At 45.3% G+C, this 17,753-nt stretch overlaps 1 protein-coding gene across 1 annotated transcript in view; it reads right to left on the bottom strand.

Moving 5' to 3' along the window:
- CLDN10 (claudin 10) overlaps window positions 1-9,151 on the bottom strand; it is a 58,366-nt gene extending 49,215 nt beyond the window's left edge. The window contains exon 1 of the mRNA XM_010219631.2: window positions 8,967-9,151. Within this exon, the coding sequence (XP_010217933.2) occupies window positions 8,967-9,036 (70 nt within the window). The 5' untranslated portion in view covers window positions 9,037-9,151. The remainder of the gene's footprint in view (window positions 1-8,966) is intronic.
- Window positions 9,152-17,753: the final 8,602 nt, after the last annotated feature.

Below are 17,753 nucleotides of genomic sequence, written 5' to 3'. Positions count from 1 at the left end.
ACAACCACCCCATGCAGCACTGCAGGCTTGGGGCAGAGGAGCTGCAGAGCTGTGTGGCAGAAAAGGATCTGAGAGAACTGGTTGGCAGACAGCTGAACATGAGCCAGCAGCGTGCCCAGGTGCCCAACAAGGCCAACAGCATTCTGGTCTGTATCAGGAACAGTAGGAAGTAGGAATAATAGCCAGAAGGACCAGGGAAGGGATTGTCCCCCTGTACTCAGCACTTGTGAGGCTGCATCTTGAATACTGTGTTCAGTTTTGGGCCCCCCCCCCACAAGAAGGACATTGAGGTCCTGAAGCATGTCCAAGGAAAGACAATGAAGCTGGTCAAGGGACTGGAACATAGACCTTATGAAAAGTGTCTGAGGGAGCTGGGGTTATTTAGTCTGGAGAAGAGGAGGCTCAAGGGGGACCTGATTGTTCTCTACAACTACCTGAAAGGACGTTGTAGCAAAGCAGGGGTCGATCTCTTCTCTCGAATAACTATCAATAGGACAAGAGGAAATGGCCTTAAGATGCACCAGGGAAGGTTCAGGGTAGATGTTAGGAAGAATTCCTGCATGGAAAGAGTGGTAAAGCATTAGAACAGGCTGTCCAGGGAAGTGGTGGAGCCACTGTCCCTGGCAGTAAACAAGAAACGTAGATGAAACACTTAGAGACATAGTTTAGCAGGCAGGGTGGTGATGGGCTTACTTGATGATCTTGAATGTCTTTTCCAACCATAATGGTTCTATGATTCTATATGCTGAACATGTGAGGTTATAGAGTGAAAGGTGTGCAGTGGTAAAAGGAAGTGCCCCTGCATGTAACAAAACCTAGATTGTAGGCACATTTTTCTAAGCTGATGTGTCTGTCTCTCCTGTGTTAGAAAGTAAGTCGGTCAGTGGAGAGGGACCCATGCAGAAGCTACTCATTTTGGAGAGAAAAGACTGAGCAAATTGCAGACCTCCCTTGAGCAGAGGGCCCTCATCAGGACTGAGTCAAACAATAAGCGCCCAAAAAAGATGGTGGAAATCTAAAGCCTGCAGCGACATCTCAGTCCTACTGCAAAGATTAACCCTAATTTGAATTAGTGAAACACCTAAGAGGATACTTTAGTCAGCCTCTAAAATACCATCCACTCCAGAGACAAACAGTACAGGTAATCAGAAATTGCGGGACTTGATGTGTTGGCTCCATAGAAAAACCCCATGTGTACAGCTCCATTAGAATGTCTGTGCCCATCTAGCATCTCACTTGACTTTGGAAAGCTCCTTGTAAGTACCATTAGATGTCGAATAACACCTACATTGAGGGATTTAATACCCCTATTTTCTATATCATACATGTTGTCTCTCCCTTATCAGCACCTTTCTTTTACCTGTCAAGTCAGCAACGTGTGCTGTCCACAACACAGGTTTATAAATATCACAGAATGACACAATCACAGAATGGTTAAGGTTGGAACGGACCTCTAGAGATCATCTAGTCCAGCTCCAGCAGGGACACCTAGAGCACATGGCACAGGGTGGCATCCAGGCAGGTTTGGAAGATGTCCACAGAAGAAGACTCCACCACCTCTCTGGGCAGCCTGTTCCAGGGCTCTGTCACCCTCACAGTAAATAAGTTCTTCCTCATATGGAGATGGAACTTCCTGTGCTTCAACTTGTACCCATTACCCCTTGACTTGTTGCAGGTCACCACTGAGAAGAGGCTGGCCCCATCCTCCCTACATTCTCCCTGCAGGTATTTATACATATTGATAAGATCCCCTCTCAATCTTCTCTTCTCCAGACTAAACATGCCCAGCTTGCTTAGTCCTTCCTCATATGATAGATGCTCCAGTCCCTTAATCATCATCGTGGCTCTACAGAAGCTTCACATCCCTCTTATACTGGAAAGCCCAGAACTGCACTCAATACTCCAGGTGTGGCCTCACCAGAGGTGAGTAGAGGAGATGGATAAATATATATATATTATATATTTAATAACATATTCTACCTTTTCTAAACTCCTGGCCACTGCCTGTGCAGATTCCCTGCTGTGCCCCTTCCCAAGCTGTTTGCTGCTTAGCCTTTAGCCTTCTTCCTGCCCTTTCCTCTGCTCCGTCAAAATGTCATAGGTACTAGAAAACTGAAATTTTAAATCTTAAATCTCAGTCACATTCATTTCAAAAACATCAGTTATAATAGTTCGAACTTCAGCCTCCTTCTCTCTCCCACTCACCTACCATGTCTGCCTTTGCCAGGTTTCTTCTCCCCTTCTGCTGCAGGGACTTTTAAAAATAACTGTAAATTTGAATGAAGCTCTGGATGTTACGTGACTGTTAATTATAAGGGGTATGTTCATGCTGCACAAAACCTCCCTGCACCCACCTGAGTGCTCACAAAGCAGACCTGGGCACAAACCTGTTTGAACAGAGGTATTTGAAGACAGGCTGCATACCAACTACTGCAGAGTCCTTTTCATTTTGCAGTACACTCTCTGCTGCTATGAAGGAGTAATCAAAGAAAGCCAAAAGCAAAGCACAGATAGTAATCTATCCTAGTGTGAGTATTAGAAGATGAAAGAGCTTTGTTATTAATGCCCCAATAACAAGCTTTGCCTTCTCATCCCTGCACCAGCTGCATGAGAACCATCCTAGCAAAGAGCAGCACTTGGCACCTTCCAGGCTTCATGAGTGACTTTCTGCAAATGAGGACTGTCCACAGGCAACTGTCTTCTACACAAAATCTGTGAGAGTAGGGATAAGTCAGGAGAAACATGAGCAGAATAACTCTTCCCTAAGGTCGGACAAAAGCAAAAAAGTTGTTCATCATCTCAACCTCTGCCCATGCACAAAGGCATGAAGGCAGAAGGTTTATAGCACCAAAAAAAAAAAAAAAAAGAAGAAGAAAAAGAAGAAGAAGAAGGGGGGATTGCAGGGATGCTGCCAAATTTCCGGGTGTAAACAAGAGCTAAAAAGGAGGGCAGCTATGCAGTGCCTTATGTTTCCCTGGAAAACATTAGAGTAATCACAGAGCCTGCCCTTTGCAACTCTTTGGGTCAGCTCTTCCTCCAAAACTGGCGGCTAGCTTTGCATGCCCTCAGTTTAGGGTTTGCAGCTGGCCCCATGCAGTCTAGCCCTCCATTTCTTGGAGTCTCTTCGGTTATCTTTGTGGCTGCCAACCTCCCTAGTAGCCACACTTCTTCCTACTCTGCCCTGGACTATTCTACTCCAACTAATGGGCCAGGGCCCGACAAGTCTTTATAGCAAGCTGCAGTAAAGGGTGATTCAATGTGATTTAGATGCATGAGTTTTTGGAATCTATAGATTAAAATCTTGGAAACAAAGAGCTAGGAAGGAAAAGAAGATGGAGCAGCAGGATTCCCTCTCAACCACTTCAGAACCTCTAACCTAGAGATCCAAAAACGGAGTTTTCAGGGAGTCATCCTGCCTCTCAGGGGACTTGTGGGCTCTGGAGGGTTACTCTGTAACTTATCACAGGGAAATGGATATGCTGCAGAGCTCCCAGTAAAACTCCTTAGGGCCAAACAGTTTGGGTACTTGGTGGTTAGCCCCCTTCTTCAGTTCACATCTATTCTGCCAGGAGCTACCAGGTCAAATATGTCTCTCTGCTTCTTGAATGGCTCTGCTCTACAGTTTTCTGTTCCTTCCCTTACTTTAAAATCAGCTGAATAAGACACATTTTTTGTCCTCAGGCTAATTCTTACCTAGATTGAACTGTTTAATTCACATCTTCCACTTCCTCTGTGTGTGTGTGTGTGTGTGCATGTGTGCAACCACATACAAAGCATAATGTATCCCACAAGGCATCTGCTCTATATTGACATAACATCTCATGACCTCTAATGCATTACCAGCTTTCTCTAGAGACCAAGCATGTATTTCAGGATATCTCATTTGAGCAGAGAGCAGATCTTGCCATCTGCTCTTAAAATAGAGCGCACAAGCTTGGAAAGAGGCTTGCTACAATGAAAAGGCAGACTGTGATATTGGAGAACCTTTTGTTGCCAAGACTAAACAGGCTATTGCTCTACCACACAGAACTCTCCATGCTGGAATTATGCATGCCGTTGACATGCAGGCAACCCAAACTGTGGCCCTTCTCCCTACTGAGAATTGGAGAGCACTTTGGTATTAAGCCATAATACCTCTTAGTCACTATTTCTAAATTTGCACTATTGGTCCTGGTGTATTTTTCTTCTCTCTCTCCCTCTATTTTTTTTGAAGAAACTTTGTCAGTGCTGTTTTGAACTTGTGTTTTCTCAATCAGCAAACGCACATTGTACTCACCAGGCAGAAAAGCTTGAACACAAATGAACTTCCATTAGCACTTTTCCTAGAATGATTTGCTTGCTCCAGAATAGCTCTAGGATGTACTTTTCCTTAACCTTCAACCAGGCCCTCCATGATTGCATCCCTCTGTTTGGAGCATCTCACAGTAGAGTCCTCTGTAGCTGACCACCAAGTCCAACTAAAACCTCCCCGGTAGTGGCCCCCACGGCCTTGCTGCCCTTTGGCTAAAGAGGGCTGCGCTCCGGGGTTGGTCCTGCAGCACCTTGGAGAGAGGCAGCGATGGGCAGGGGGTGCTGGGTGCTCCCCCGCTCGCCTGCGCCAGCCCTCAGCGAAGGGGAGCCATGGGGAGAGGATGGGAAAGCCCATGCAATCCCCCCACATGTGGCATGAACACAAAGCTCCAGGTGAGATTTAGCACCAAGCCCTCTCCTCAGCGTGTCTGACACGGCTGCTGTGGGTGAGTGTTGGCTGTCGGGCTGCCGTGCTGGTTTTTGTGCAACGCCCAAGTTACACTCTTCCTGCTCTCGCGCAGGATCCTGGAAAAGCTGCAGCATCACCCCGAAGCTTTGCAGCACTTGCCCTTCCCAGCTGAACACGAACGTTTGAGCAAAGCTGCTCTTAGTGTTGCAGCTGCCCTAGGAACTGCCTTATTTCAGTTCCCTTGCACTGCTTAGCTGTATCATGATGACCACTTTGTGAAACAGCAGGTCTGGATCCACCAGCCTGCAAGACTTGAATGAACATGCATCATCCTTTCTGCAGCAGTTACCACCAGCAGAGCAATGACCACATCACTTCGCTCCACTAAGAAAGACAGTGGCAAAACTACAAGGTCAGCAGAGGATCTGAGGCTCAAAGCAGAGCATTTCCAGTTTGTGGTATAGTTCCCTAAATGCACACCATGGAAAACTGGAGATCGTAGGAGCCACGAAACAGAGCTCCATAAACTATATGTGCTGAACTTTGAGCCCATGATTTGATCAAGCCTAAGGCTAGATGCTGCCCTGATAGGCTAATAAAGTGTCATAAGAAAGGGATGAAAGAAATTCAGGTTGCTAGATACAGAGTTCTGCTTCTTACATGAGCAAAGTGGCACCACCACAAGGAGAATATTTAAACAAGTAACATATCTAATCTGTGGCTAAGACAACTACAGCTAATTCTCATCAAATCCAAAGGGGCTTGTCAGATTTTGGGGTCATAAGTGCAGGAGGAAGGAGAAGAGAGGTACCTAGTGCCTGGGGAGCACCGAGGAGTTAGCAAGAGGTGCTACTTTCCAGTTCTGGGGTAGGTGCCGTAAAAAGTCATGATCTGGAGTACAAGACAGCCCTGACTCCAGTGGAGCTGAGGGCTTTAGTCCCTGCGCTCACCCTTGGAAGGTACTTTGTGGGTCTTTCTTACTGATAAGGTCTGAGAGGCCAGCGATGTGGTGGTTTTGTTAAAACTCTCTGTTAATTTTGATTTCTGTCATTTACTGATTGTGTGAATTTATGCCCATGTGCGCTTCTCATGAGTATATGCAGTAACTGAAGAGAAAGTGTTCCCAGATAATATTTAGCTTGATGTTTGCTGTGTATTTGCCTCAGACCTGATAAATGACTTTGTTGTCTGTTCTTCCCCCAATCAGTTATTTAATAAAACATCCTGCCTCATCCCACAAACATTGCCTTAGATGATTGTAGCTATGACCACCCTTACTACTAACCGTGCCATAGTTCTGCCCTCCACCAGTATCTTTCACTTGAGTGTTTCCATCACTGGGGCCAGTTTCACTGTGGCTCCACACGTGCATGTGAAAGCACATGTATATAGGGACATGGTCCCATATGGTTAATAGTGTGGCCAGGCTAACGTAGAGCTCGCAAAGCACTGACTCCTGAAGAGTGGCAGGCGTGCTGGGTTGTACAGGCTGAGCTCCTATGGCCTTGGCTGTCCTGCTGCCAGCACAGCCAGTCCTCCAGCCGACGGTGAGACCTGGTATGCACAAACACACAGCCAGCGACCACGCTGGAGCCCTGCTCAAAGATAGACCTTCAAGGTCCGTGCTTTGCTTAATGTGGTTTAAATAGGGGAAAAACATCTTTAAACTTGATGATGTAAGAGTTCCCCCCTCGAAAGCTGCCACCAGTGCAAAACAAACATAAACAAGCAAATCAATCATGCTGTTGGCTGCTAATGCTTGTTGTGGGGAAAGCTGAGGATGGGTAGGCAGGAAGGCGGTGAGGAGCCAGTATAACAGAGTTATCTTTGGCTGAGGAACAAATTGAAGAGGGATTCCATAAAATCATGAATGTGCAATAGGAAAAGTTATTCTGCCATCCCAACCTGCAGCCAGTATGTAATGATGATGACAAATTTAAGCTCTAAAGGCATAGATGTGAGTTTATTACTTCTTTAATATGAGTGCTTTACTGTTTTACAGTGTAGGACAGAGTGCAAAACACTTCCTTGCTGAACTATTGTTTCCTCCAGATTAGTGCCAACCTATGTTTAGCAGGTTTTCCAAAATCAAACACCTCACTCTTTTTGAATTTATGCTACATGTAACACTACCCGTTGCTTGTGCCTGCAATGACAGTTTAAAATTAGATTTTCTAAATGTCAGCAGCTTGCAGCTTGCTACCATCTCATTTTAACAAGGGCGCATTCCTTTAATTTGTTGTAATTTTTTTCTAAGTTACTCTAAACATACAAAATAAAATCTTACGGGGATGCTTAAGTATATTATTTAAATAATATATACATACTCTTAACATATGTATTTCGTTCATTCAGTCTGTCAGTAAACAGTAAAAGTAGTAATAAAATAGAATCTAAGCAGCAAATTGATCAGAGCTGATTATTCTGAAAGCTTTTGTAGAAATAATAATAATAAAAAATGCAAGTTTGTAGTTACTAAAGTATTTCACATTGCTTTGAACAAATTTGACTGTACAAACCTGAGAAGGGGAGTTAGTTAGTTTTTTCTTTAAATCTCAGGAAAAAGAATGCATAAATGGTTATTTACAAAGGGATGATATTAGCTTTTAAAGAGTATGTTTGTGTTTCTATGCCTCTTAGTTTTTTTTTTTTTTGATGAACAGCATTCTTTAAGAAAGCAAAAATATTTTTATGCATTCAGATCTCTCAGATGTGATTTGCAAAGGCTTGGAGGAGAGCATGATCAAATGTGTATAGACATGATTCTGTGAATTTTGTCTCAAAATCCTCTGTTCATACCGAGGACATTCAGTAAGGTTCTTGTGACGCTGCTCAAAATCAAGCTGCACACTGACAGTACGATCATGAGTCATCAAAACAGCATGTACGCAAACAGCTTGCTTTTTTATTTGTCAAAGTGGATAAACACCCTGACAGGGAAGCTGATAGGTTCTGCAGTGTGTTTAGGCTTCGCACATCCATTATGAAAGAAATACCCACCCCACTAAGACAGTAATTCAACTTTCTCCTGCTCCCGAAAGCGTAGGAGTGGATCAGCCTGCCCCAGCACGCAGTGTGACCTGGGGGCCGGTGAGGAGAGGGCTGGGCTTATAACATCCCCACGTTCCCGTGTCTCCCCACGTGTGTCTGGGTCCGTGTTGTGCCTGCGTGTGCGTGACCCTGTCCCTATAACATGGTAACAACCGCGCAGCTGCACATCGCAGGCCTGCTTCAGGTCTGGCTGGGGGCATTTCACCTTCGCGCCTCTTGCTGGTCTCACAAAGACTTTGTAAAGCAGGTTCTAGCCTGGGCCCGGCTTTTCATTCCCTGTGACACCAATATCTTAACCTGCTGTCTCCTGCAGGGTCCTGCCTCCCTCGTGCTCTCATGCTGCCCACGTCCAGGGAAGGGCAGCCCGTTGGCCTCTGCCCTCATGGGAAGCAAACGCTCCTGGCATCCCAGCCGCACTGTTACGCACAAGCTCACTGAAAACAACCTCGCCGACCGTCTCCAGGCTCAGCAGCAAACAGAAAACAAACCTCTGCATTTACTGCTTTAGCTGCAAAACAGAATACACTTTCCACAGCAGACCTGTAGTTAGCCACCAGCTCTGAAAAAACTCTTTTCTGATTTAAGGTAAGCAGTCTCAATTTGTTTCTATGCTTTGATAGACAGCTTCCGAATACAATTATTTCCATCAAAGCAGATATTCTGAAAAAGCACACCTTAAAATTTTAAAGATAAAATATTAGCCTCTGGTACAGCAAAAATATATACAAGTACTTAAGTTTCCAACATGTAAGCATTTTTGAAGTATTCACTGACAGTATTCACTTTGCTATCTGATTTCCATACATCCTAAAGAGACCTGATGACTGACCCAGCTCTTGCCATCCTTTCTCCTCTCCCCATCCAGCCAGAAATGTGCTTATTTTCAGAAGGAAATACGAGCTGGAAGGTACCTCTTAGACAGTTAGCCATCTCTCTGCTAAAAAGGCTTTGCTAGCGATAGAGGATTTACTGAACCTTGGCCAGTATACTTATCTTACACTGCTAACCACAGAGCAGAGATTACTGTCTTTCCTTGGAATACATCTCATGCTTGGGAAGTTGTTTCTGATATTCAGCCTACACTATCCTTTAATTATGTTCATGACAGTGCTTTCATCATAATCTCCTGCACAAACTAAAACAATCTACGCCTCAGGCTCATGCCTTGCAATACCCATAGCTCCCCATGTGTCTCAGTTAAGTTACACCCACTTACCTTCTACTTTGAAGAGAGTAAGGTGAGGTCTGCAGTGAAAAGCGCCCAGTGCGTTGCCTGCACAGTTCATCCAGAGGCCCTGGAAGACCCAGGTTGCGGTGATAACAGATGATGCTCGGCTAGTGACTTTCCATTCATTTGACGCAGTAGCAGCAATAACAGCTCCTACCCCGCAAACACAAAAAATAAAAGCTATAATCTGTATTCCTAGCATGTTTTGCTGTAGCCCAAGAGCTTGGTAATGTCACTGTGGGGAGAGGAAAGTACTTTAGTCATGTGGGTAAGTAAAAAGGCGTAACATAAGCAAATTAGACTTGAACAAGTTCAGTAACACTTGTTACAGAAAGTTAATGTGGCTGAAAGAAATTGTCGTGCTCGAGTGATTTAAGAAAGGCCCCGGGCATTACAAATGTTTAGAAAGAAAGACATGGTACAATTTCCAGGAGCTAATTACTGCTACTCACTTACTAATTTCCAATTTTAAAAATCAATTATATTTTTTCATATTTTTTCAATTAAGATATTCCTGTTAATGCTTAATTTTTAGTTAATTGGAAACTTACAAACATAGCATCTAGCAAAAAAGGTTCAGAGTCCAAACTGTACAGCGCCATTTAACAGATTACCGTAACATTTTAGGAGGATCACACAACACTTGAAAACACGTGTTTAAGATTCTGTGAAATTAGTGTAGCTGTAGCTAGCCATCAGGCAAGCAGCTTGCTTCGAAAACAGGGACATCTTTGCAGCAGGGCCTGCCCGTAGGACACCAAATCCAGGTCCTGAATAAGTGAGGCAGCTGTGGTGGGGAGCAGAATGGACTTCGTCATGTAGCTCCTATCGGGATTTTCTTCTCTGGTCAAAAGTCAGCATAGAAAATGCTTCCTATGGTAGGTCTGCTCTGCACAACAAACATTGTACAGACATTTCCAACACACCATTGCCTGAGCTCTTGTGCCCTTATGCTACAGGGCAGCTCAGGCCCTGAAAGGCTGTCACTGATTTAATTAAATGCCATCCCTGAAGTAGTAGACACTGACTCTCAGCAGAGCTGGGTAGCCCAGACACAACACCATGCTGAAATAGCTGTTCCCTTTCCTGTTCTTGAGGAAACTGCCATTGCTGGTGTGAGCTCTACCTACAGCTTTGCGAGCATCTGTGGCCTTAAGTCTCCTGAGGTGTCAAAGTCCACCTTTTCTTGTGGCCATCCTCATGCTCTGGTCCTTTTGGCCTCTTCTCTTTGGTCTTATGCCATTTGGTGGCATGAGATCATTCTGGGTGTTGAATATACACAACTACTTTTGGCAGTGAGAGGAGTCTATTTTTTTCCCCTTGGATGCTTTTAGTATTGGTTCTACATGTGACAGCTGTGATCACGACCATGAGCACATTGGCATCTGAGCTTCCTTCTAGATCAAAGAGAAGTAACCAAGAACACCAATGATATGACCAAGGAGAGTTTTACAAAGACTGTCCTGTTGGACGATCAGCTGTTATTAGTTCTTTTACTGTTATTATTATTATTATTTTTAATATTATTATTTTATATACTTTTATTCTTATTACTTGAACCAGCGTTAGGTTCATTCCTGAGCAGTGAGGATTTGACTTTGCTGTCAAATAATGCAGTCACATTTAGACGAACATATTTGTCCTACGACAAGAATTAATCCTTCACTCGTTTCACTAACTTGAAAATTGTATAGAGGAGAATATAGATATAGGCCCATCTTTGAAGCACATTACCAGAAGCTAATATTACTTTTTGTTGAACCTCTGCTGTATGAAATGTTGCATTTTTTGCATTTTTGGTTAAGGGCTGTGCTAGTTCATACAGGAGATTGAGAAGATGTGTCATTAGGTATTTTTTTTTCAAAACAGCTCTGTGAGAATCTTGTTGGCTGAGTTCATGGAGAAGCTCAGAGGCATGTTTGGCATCCGATACTAAAGTCAGGCCTTGCTCTGGGCTCGCCCTGAGTGCTCTCCAGAGTGATCCAGAGATATCAAAAAGCTTGTTTGCTTAGGCTGAGGGATCAAAGGTGGCTGGATGCGACCACTGACCCATCCCTGCCTGCTCTGCCCCCTTTCAGTGTACCCTAGCAATTTGACCTGCAATGAATTAGCCAAGCTCAGGGATGCCTGGTTGTATCTTAGCAATGTGCCCCAAGGCAGAGGAACCTCCCCAGTAGGCCCTTGTTCTTTTAAACAAGTATCATGTTAGGAAGAGACTTTATATCTCTGTTTCTAGATGAACTGCAATGCAAACTCCTAAGAATGAACCATTTTCCATTCTCAGTGTTAAATGATGATATACAAAGGCCTCCTCCAGTACACATTCACTCATGTTTGTCATGCTCTTGGGACACTGGAAGTCACTTATTTTAATGGAGCGTGCCTGTACAAGCAATAGGCACCACTTGAACTGTAGATTGTGTTTTTAGGACTTAAGTAGGACTTAGTGATTTCTTGGCCTTGATCCTGACTCTGGTTTACTGCATGAGTTTCATGGTTAGAAACACTTTACCCTGCATTGTTTCTAGGCAATCAGTGTGTGAGTGATGAATAAATTAAACAGACACTTAGGTGATAAGAAAGAAGTAAGCAGTCCTGTTTACAGCCTTCATTTCTTCTATAAACTGTCAGGAAACAAGTTAATCATCATTTAAGAAGTATAAGGCAAAGTTGAAAGTTAGCCTGGTAATGGTGTTTTTCATTGTATCAAAGCTTCTTTTTTTAGTTACTGAACAGACAAAACTTGGAGAACAGCTGATAGCTTAATGAGTATTTAAATATAAAGGTGGAAAAGGGAAAGCATTGCTGCAGGCCTTCGTTGAACTACTGCTCCAAAACTTCACAAAAGGCACTAGCTGGTCACGGGACTATCACTACACAAGTAACATGCGATATTGCCATTACTACTGATACCCCTTTTTGAAATCAGTTCAATGCCAGTCTTTAAATACAGCTGACAGCTTTGCAGCATGGCAGGAGTGCTTGCACTGGTAGGCTGTAGCCTCCAGTTTACGATGTTTACTTTGACCTACATAAATCGTGGCAACTGGGATGAGTAAAGATGTCCCAAGACTTGTATGCTGGCTGATAGAGATCTGATTGCTAACCATATACGGGTCCCTCACAGAGGCGTGTACACTTTAGCAAACTGAACTAGTTGTGGGGAAGGCTATAGTAAAATTAAAAAAGAACTAAGTGCAACAAAATCCACATATCATCTGAAGAGCAGAAGGAGAGCTCTACAAAGCAGACAGTTAAGGTAGCATAGAGAGGGCTTGCCATATAAGCAGCTAGTAATGGTGAAGATACTGCTTTGGAGAGCATGGGCAACACAAATTGCCTCTGACAACTGCAAAGGGAGTTATGAGAGGCCTACACAACGATGGAGAAGCTACATAAGCAGTAAAACGAACTTACAGGAAAGAATAAGTGACAAGTAGAAGCATTGAAGAAATGGTGCAGATATCATAAAGTCTGGAGGCATCAGCACATAATGCAGGGCAAGGGCTAAGCTGTATGGAAATCTAACTGGGCCAACAGCAAAACCAGGGCAACAGCATAGTGCAAAGAAGGTTCCTGGGAAATGCCAATGACATATGGCATATCATCCAGTGTCAAAAGTAGGGAGGGTGCATTTCAGCTAAGCGCCTAATCCCGCTGTCCATGCCAGGTACATGCACTCTAGAAACTCTGGGCAAACAGGGTTGTCAGATGGCTATCAGTGATGAGGCACAGCCAGAGGGGAATTTGAAGGAGCAATGAAAATACTAAAAATGGGAAAACTGATGGCACAGACAAATTCACAGGTTCTTATAGGAGAAGGACACTGGAATATTAGGCTATAATGAGACAAAAAAAAATCGTTATAGTTAGAGATGTTTGCTCCTACCTTGTCATAGGGAAGTCCTGGCAGCATACATTGTTAAAGGAGGTATTCTCAGAGTCTTATACTAATTCCAAATTTCTTTTTTTTTTTTTTTTTTTTTGTGCTCTATGGTCAAGGTACAATAACATGACTGTAGTATTAGTCTTATGCTTTAGTATAATCATTCTATTAATCATAGCAAAGTTGTTATATTACTATACTGCCAGTACAGAAAGAGGTGCTGCATATACCCATTGCTGGAAGAATTGATTTGAGACTGTATGGATACCTGCATAGGGCTGCCCCCAACCCAGCCCCAGGCTCCTAGCCTGGATGTGGGTCCCAGTTTCCTCAGTGGCAGCCTGAACCCCTCTGCCTGCCCATGAGGGCGCTTGGGGCAACCTGAACGCTTCACATGGCCCTCTTGCTCCCTGAGGACCTCCGACCTGGCCTGGGACCCACAGGACAACATGTATGTCCCTGCTAGGATCAGGGTGTTTCATACTCAGGGGCCCTCAGCACTACCTGGCAATCCATTATTCAAATGACTGGTCACGAATAGCCAAAATTAGGGCCAACCTGACTAATCAGTAATCCTCTCTGTACATAGTTCACTGGATTGGATTATATTAGTAGTTTTGAGAGTCTGAAATTAACAGAAAAAAACATGTAAACAATCATTCTTTACTGCGTGATGCTCAAAATTATTGAGTACAGACATAGAGCACAGAAAAAACCCAAAACCATAATGTGAAGAATATATTTGAAATAGCAATGTAAATTTTGGAGCAAAGTCCCACCTATGGTAAATCTGACAACTGATTAAAACTGTTTGAGATGTTTTGATATAACACAATATGATATTATTATGAAAATTAATAATTAAGAGGAGTTATTCTGACTGACTTTCCTATTACTATGCTTTGCATATCAGAAAAAGTGCTCGTGATTTCACAATATTCCACTTGGTGCTACAACTCTTTAAAACTACAACATATAATCAGATTGCAAAATACTGCCTTTCTCCATACTTCCTCTTTAGTCTACCTCATGAGGAATGTTGAAAACCCATCTTCTTGATAATGCCCTGAGGTGCTGTGAGTCTTCTTGGAGACTCTCACTTTATATGAAATTAGGGAAGGAACAAAAGCGTTGCTGTCCTACTGTACATCTCCTTCAACAGGGTGCTTTCATCCCATCCACTTCCCACCTCAGTGTGACAAGGACCAAATCTCTGAGTTAAATACACTTACTGGGCACCAGCCAGTGTGCTGCTCTAATGATTTCTGCAGCACTGCTAATCATTCGTTCCCCAAAAACATACCTATTCTACACGTATATGTACTCCTTTTTCCTTACATATGTGAGATGATGAACATAAATGTGAGGTCACCTGAGAAACTTCTGCTCACCTAAGCCCATACCTCAGGGGATGTTCCCTTCTTACCCTGCTTGAAAGTAAAACCTAGTGCAACACATCTGAATTAGCTTTCAGGTGAATCTCCAATCCTCCCATCAAAGGAAAGTCTTATTGACGTGTTCAAGAGATCCTCCAGCTCTTCCGTTTTCAAGTAGCAATGCATTAGATCAAGCCGTATTGTGAGCAGCTGATACTGCCCAGTGCCCAAGTTTACAAAACTTAAGGGGGCCAGTATTGCTTGGGTGGTCTTTCTGACTGTCTCATCCCATGGAGCCAACTCCCTCAAGTTTGTCAAGAGCAGTGGAGTGGGGACTATGTACATCTGTGTCATGCACCTCCAGAAGGATAAGCCCCTGAGCATACACGAGCAATTAGAGGCGGCACTGCTCTTTCTTTGCAAGTGAGTTCCTGGTTTGCCGCCCAATTTATGCCTTATGCCCAACGGCTATGACTCTTGTTAACTCCACCCTTGCTGCTAATGAAAAGTGTATCCAGGCAGCTCATCAACCATGACTCAGACACCTGACAGGGAACCGCTAACCACATTAGTGCCATCCGAAATCATCACAAGCAAGTAAAACACGACCACAGCAGCCCATGGGCTGAGCCCAACTTCACCTGTCTCGTAAAACCCAGCATGTTAATGTGGTAGCCAGGAAGCTCTTCAGCAACATCTTGGTCACCTACTTGGTCTTGGTCCTACTCACGACTTTGTTCATAGCAGGGCAAAGGCTAAGCAACAGCAGGATTGCTAATGCCACATCTTGCTCAACATTCATTATCTGCCTTTCAGTATGGGCTTTTTGAGCCCATTCTGAGCAGAGAGCAGAGAAAGAGAGCAGAATAAACACTCCATAACCCAGGAGGAAAGAGTCAGTGACACCCACAAGTCTATGGGGCCAGATGGAATCCACCCAAGCGAGTTGGCAGAAGTGCTTGCCAAGCCACTCTCAATCGTCTATCATCGGTCCTGGTTAACAGGGGAGGTCCCAGACAACTGGGGGCTTGCCAGTGTGATGTCCATCTACAAGAAGGGTTGGCTGGATAATCTAGGGAACTACAGGCCTATCAGTCTGACTTCAGTATCAGGGAAAGTTATGGAGCAGATCATCTTGAGGATGATCATGCAGCATGCGCGTAATAACCAAGGGGTCAGGTCCAGCCAACATGGTCTCATGAAAGGCAATTCCTGCCTGACCAATCTGGTCTCCTTCTATGACCAGGTAACTAGCCTAGTGGATGAGGGAAAGGCTGCGGATGTGGTCGGCTTAAACTTCAGAAGGCCTTTGACACAGTGTCCTGCTGCCGTCTCCTGGAGAAGCTGGCAGTTCATGGCTTAGACAGCTCATGACTAAGTGGGGAGGTGAGGATAGGAAATGATCACGGAGGGTCCTCTTTCACCCCTCCTGGGAAACCTGTGGCCTCTGTTGCTTCCCTGAAATGCCTGTATACCAATGCACGAAGCATGGGGAATAAGCAGGATGAACTGGAGATCTGTGTGCGGTCCCAGCATCATGATCTCATTGGAATCACAGAGACGTGGTGGGATAGCTCGCACGACTGGAGCGCTGCCATGGAAGGCTATGTGCTCTTTAGGAAGGACAGGCTGGGAAGGCGAGGTGGTGGAGTTGCTCTTTATGTGAGAGAGCAACTGGAATGCACGGAGCTCAATCTGGGAGTGGAGGATGAGCGAGTTGAGAGCTTGTGGGTAAGGATTAGAGGGCAGGCTAATGTGGGAGACACTGTGGTGGGTGTCTGCTACCGGCCACCTGACCAAGACGAGGAGGTTGATGAGGCCTTCTATAGGCAGCTGGATATTGCCTCACGGTCACAGGCCCTGGTTCTCATGGGGGACTTCAACTACCCCGACATCAACTGGGAGGACAACACAGCCAGGCATAAGCAGTCCTGGACGTTCCTGCAGAGCGTCAACGATAACTTTTTGATGCAGGTTGTGGAGAAGCCGACGAGGAGAGGTGGGCTACTGGACCTCGTGCTATCAAACAGGGAAGGCCTAGTAGGAGATGTGAAGGTGGGGGGTAGCCTCGGCTGCAGTGACCATGAGTTGGTGGAGTTCAGGATTCAACGAGGAGGAGGTAGGGCTGTAGGTAGCCTTGCGACGATGGACTTCAGGAGGGCCAACTTTAGCCTCTTCAGAGACCTCCTCGGTAGAATCCCATGGGCTAGTGCTCTAGAAGGCAGGGGGGCCCAAGAGAGCTGGTTAGTTTTCAAGCAGCACTTCCTCCACGCCCAGCAGCAGTGCATCCCTGTGTGTAGGAAGGGAGGCAGAGGGGGCAGGCGACCTGCGGGGATGAGTCGGGAGCTTGTGGCAATGCTCAAGCAGAAGGCAGCGGTATACAAAATGTGGAAAAAAGGACAGGTGCCCTGGGAGAAATACAGGAACGTAGTCAGGGAATGCAGAGATGCGACAAGGAAAGCTAAGGCACGTCTGGAAGGCAAGCTGGCAAGGGACGTTAAAAATAACAAAAAAAAAATTCTTCAAATACATTAACAGCAAAAGGAAGATCAGGGAAAACGTGGGTCCGCTGGCGGACGGGATGGGCACCCTGCTTACAAATAACACAGAAAAAGCAGAGTTGCTCAATGCCTTCTTTGCTTCGGTGTTTACCAAGGGCAGCCCTTTAGAGCCCCAGGCCCTAGAGACAAGAGAAGAAGCTGGTGGAGAGGAAGACTTGCCCTGGGTAGAGGAAGACTGGGTCAGAGAGCACCTAAGGAACCTCGATACCCACAAATCCATGGGCCCTGATGGGATGCACCCCAGAGTGCTGCGTGAGCTGGCAGATGCCATAGCTAAGCCGCTCCCTATCATCTTTGAAAGATCCTGGAGAACGGGGGAGGTGCCGGAAGACTGGAAGAAGGCCAATGTCACGCCAGTCTTCAAAAAAGGCAAGAAGGAGGACCCAGGCAACTACAGGCCAGTCAGCCTCACCTCCGTCCCCGGAAAAGTGATGGAACGGTTCATACTGGCCGTTGTCTCCAGGCACATGGAGGACAAGAAGGTGCTCAAGAGTAGTCAGCATGGATTCACCAAGGGGAAATCTTGCCTGACTAACCTGATAGCCTTCTATGATGAAATGACCGGCTGGATAGACAAGGGCAGAGCGGTGGATGTCGTCTATCTCGACTTCACCAAGGCTTTTGACACCGTCCCTCACAACATCCTCCTGGGCAAGCTCCAGAAGTGTGGGATAGATGAGTGGACAGTGAGGTGGATTAGGAGCTGGCTGGATGGCAGGGCCCAGAGAGTGGTGATCAGCGGTGCAGAGTCTAGTTGGAGGCCTGTAGCTAGCGAGGTCCCCCAGGGCTCAGTCCTTGGTCCAGTCCTGTTCAATTTATTCATCAATGACCTGGATGAAGGCACAGAGTGCTCCCTCAGCAAGTTTGCTGATGACACGAAACTGGGAGGAGTAGCCGATACCCCAGAGGGCTGCGCTGCCATCCAGAGGGACCTGGACAGACTGGACAACTG

This window comes from Tinamus guttatus, unplaced genomic scaffold, assembly GCF_059628265.1.
Source record: "Tinamus guttatus ecotype Peru unplaced genomic scaffold, ASM5962826v1 Tinamus_guttatus_pri_ptg000180l, whole genome shotgun sequence".
In the NCBI taxonomy this organism is placed as follows: Eukaryota; Metazoa; Chordata; class Aves; order Tinamiformes; family Tinamidae; genus Tinamus; species Tinamus guttatus.
Note: the sequence above shows the minus strand (reverse complement) of the source record. Positions and strands in the feature narration are given on the sequence as shown.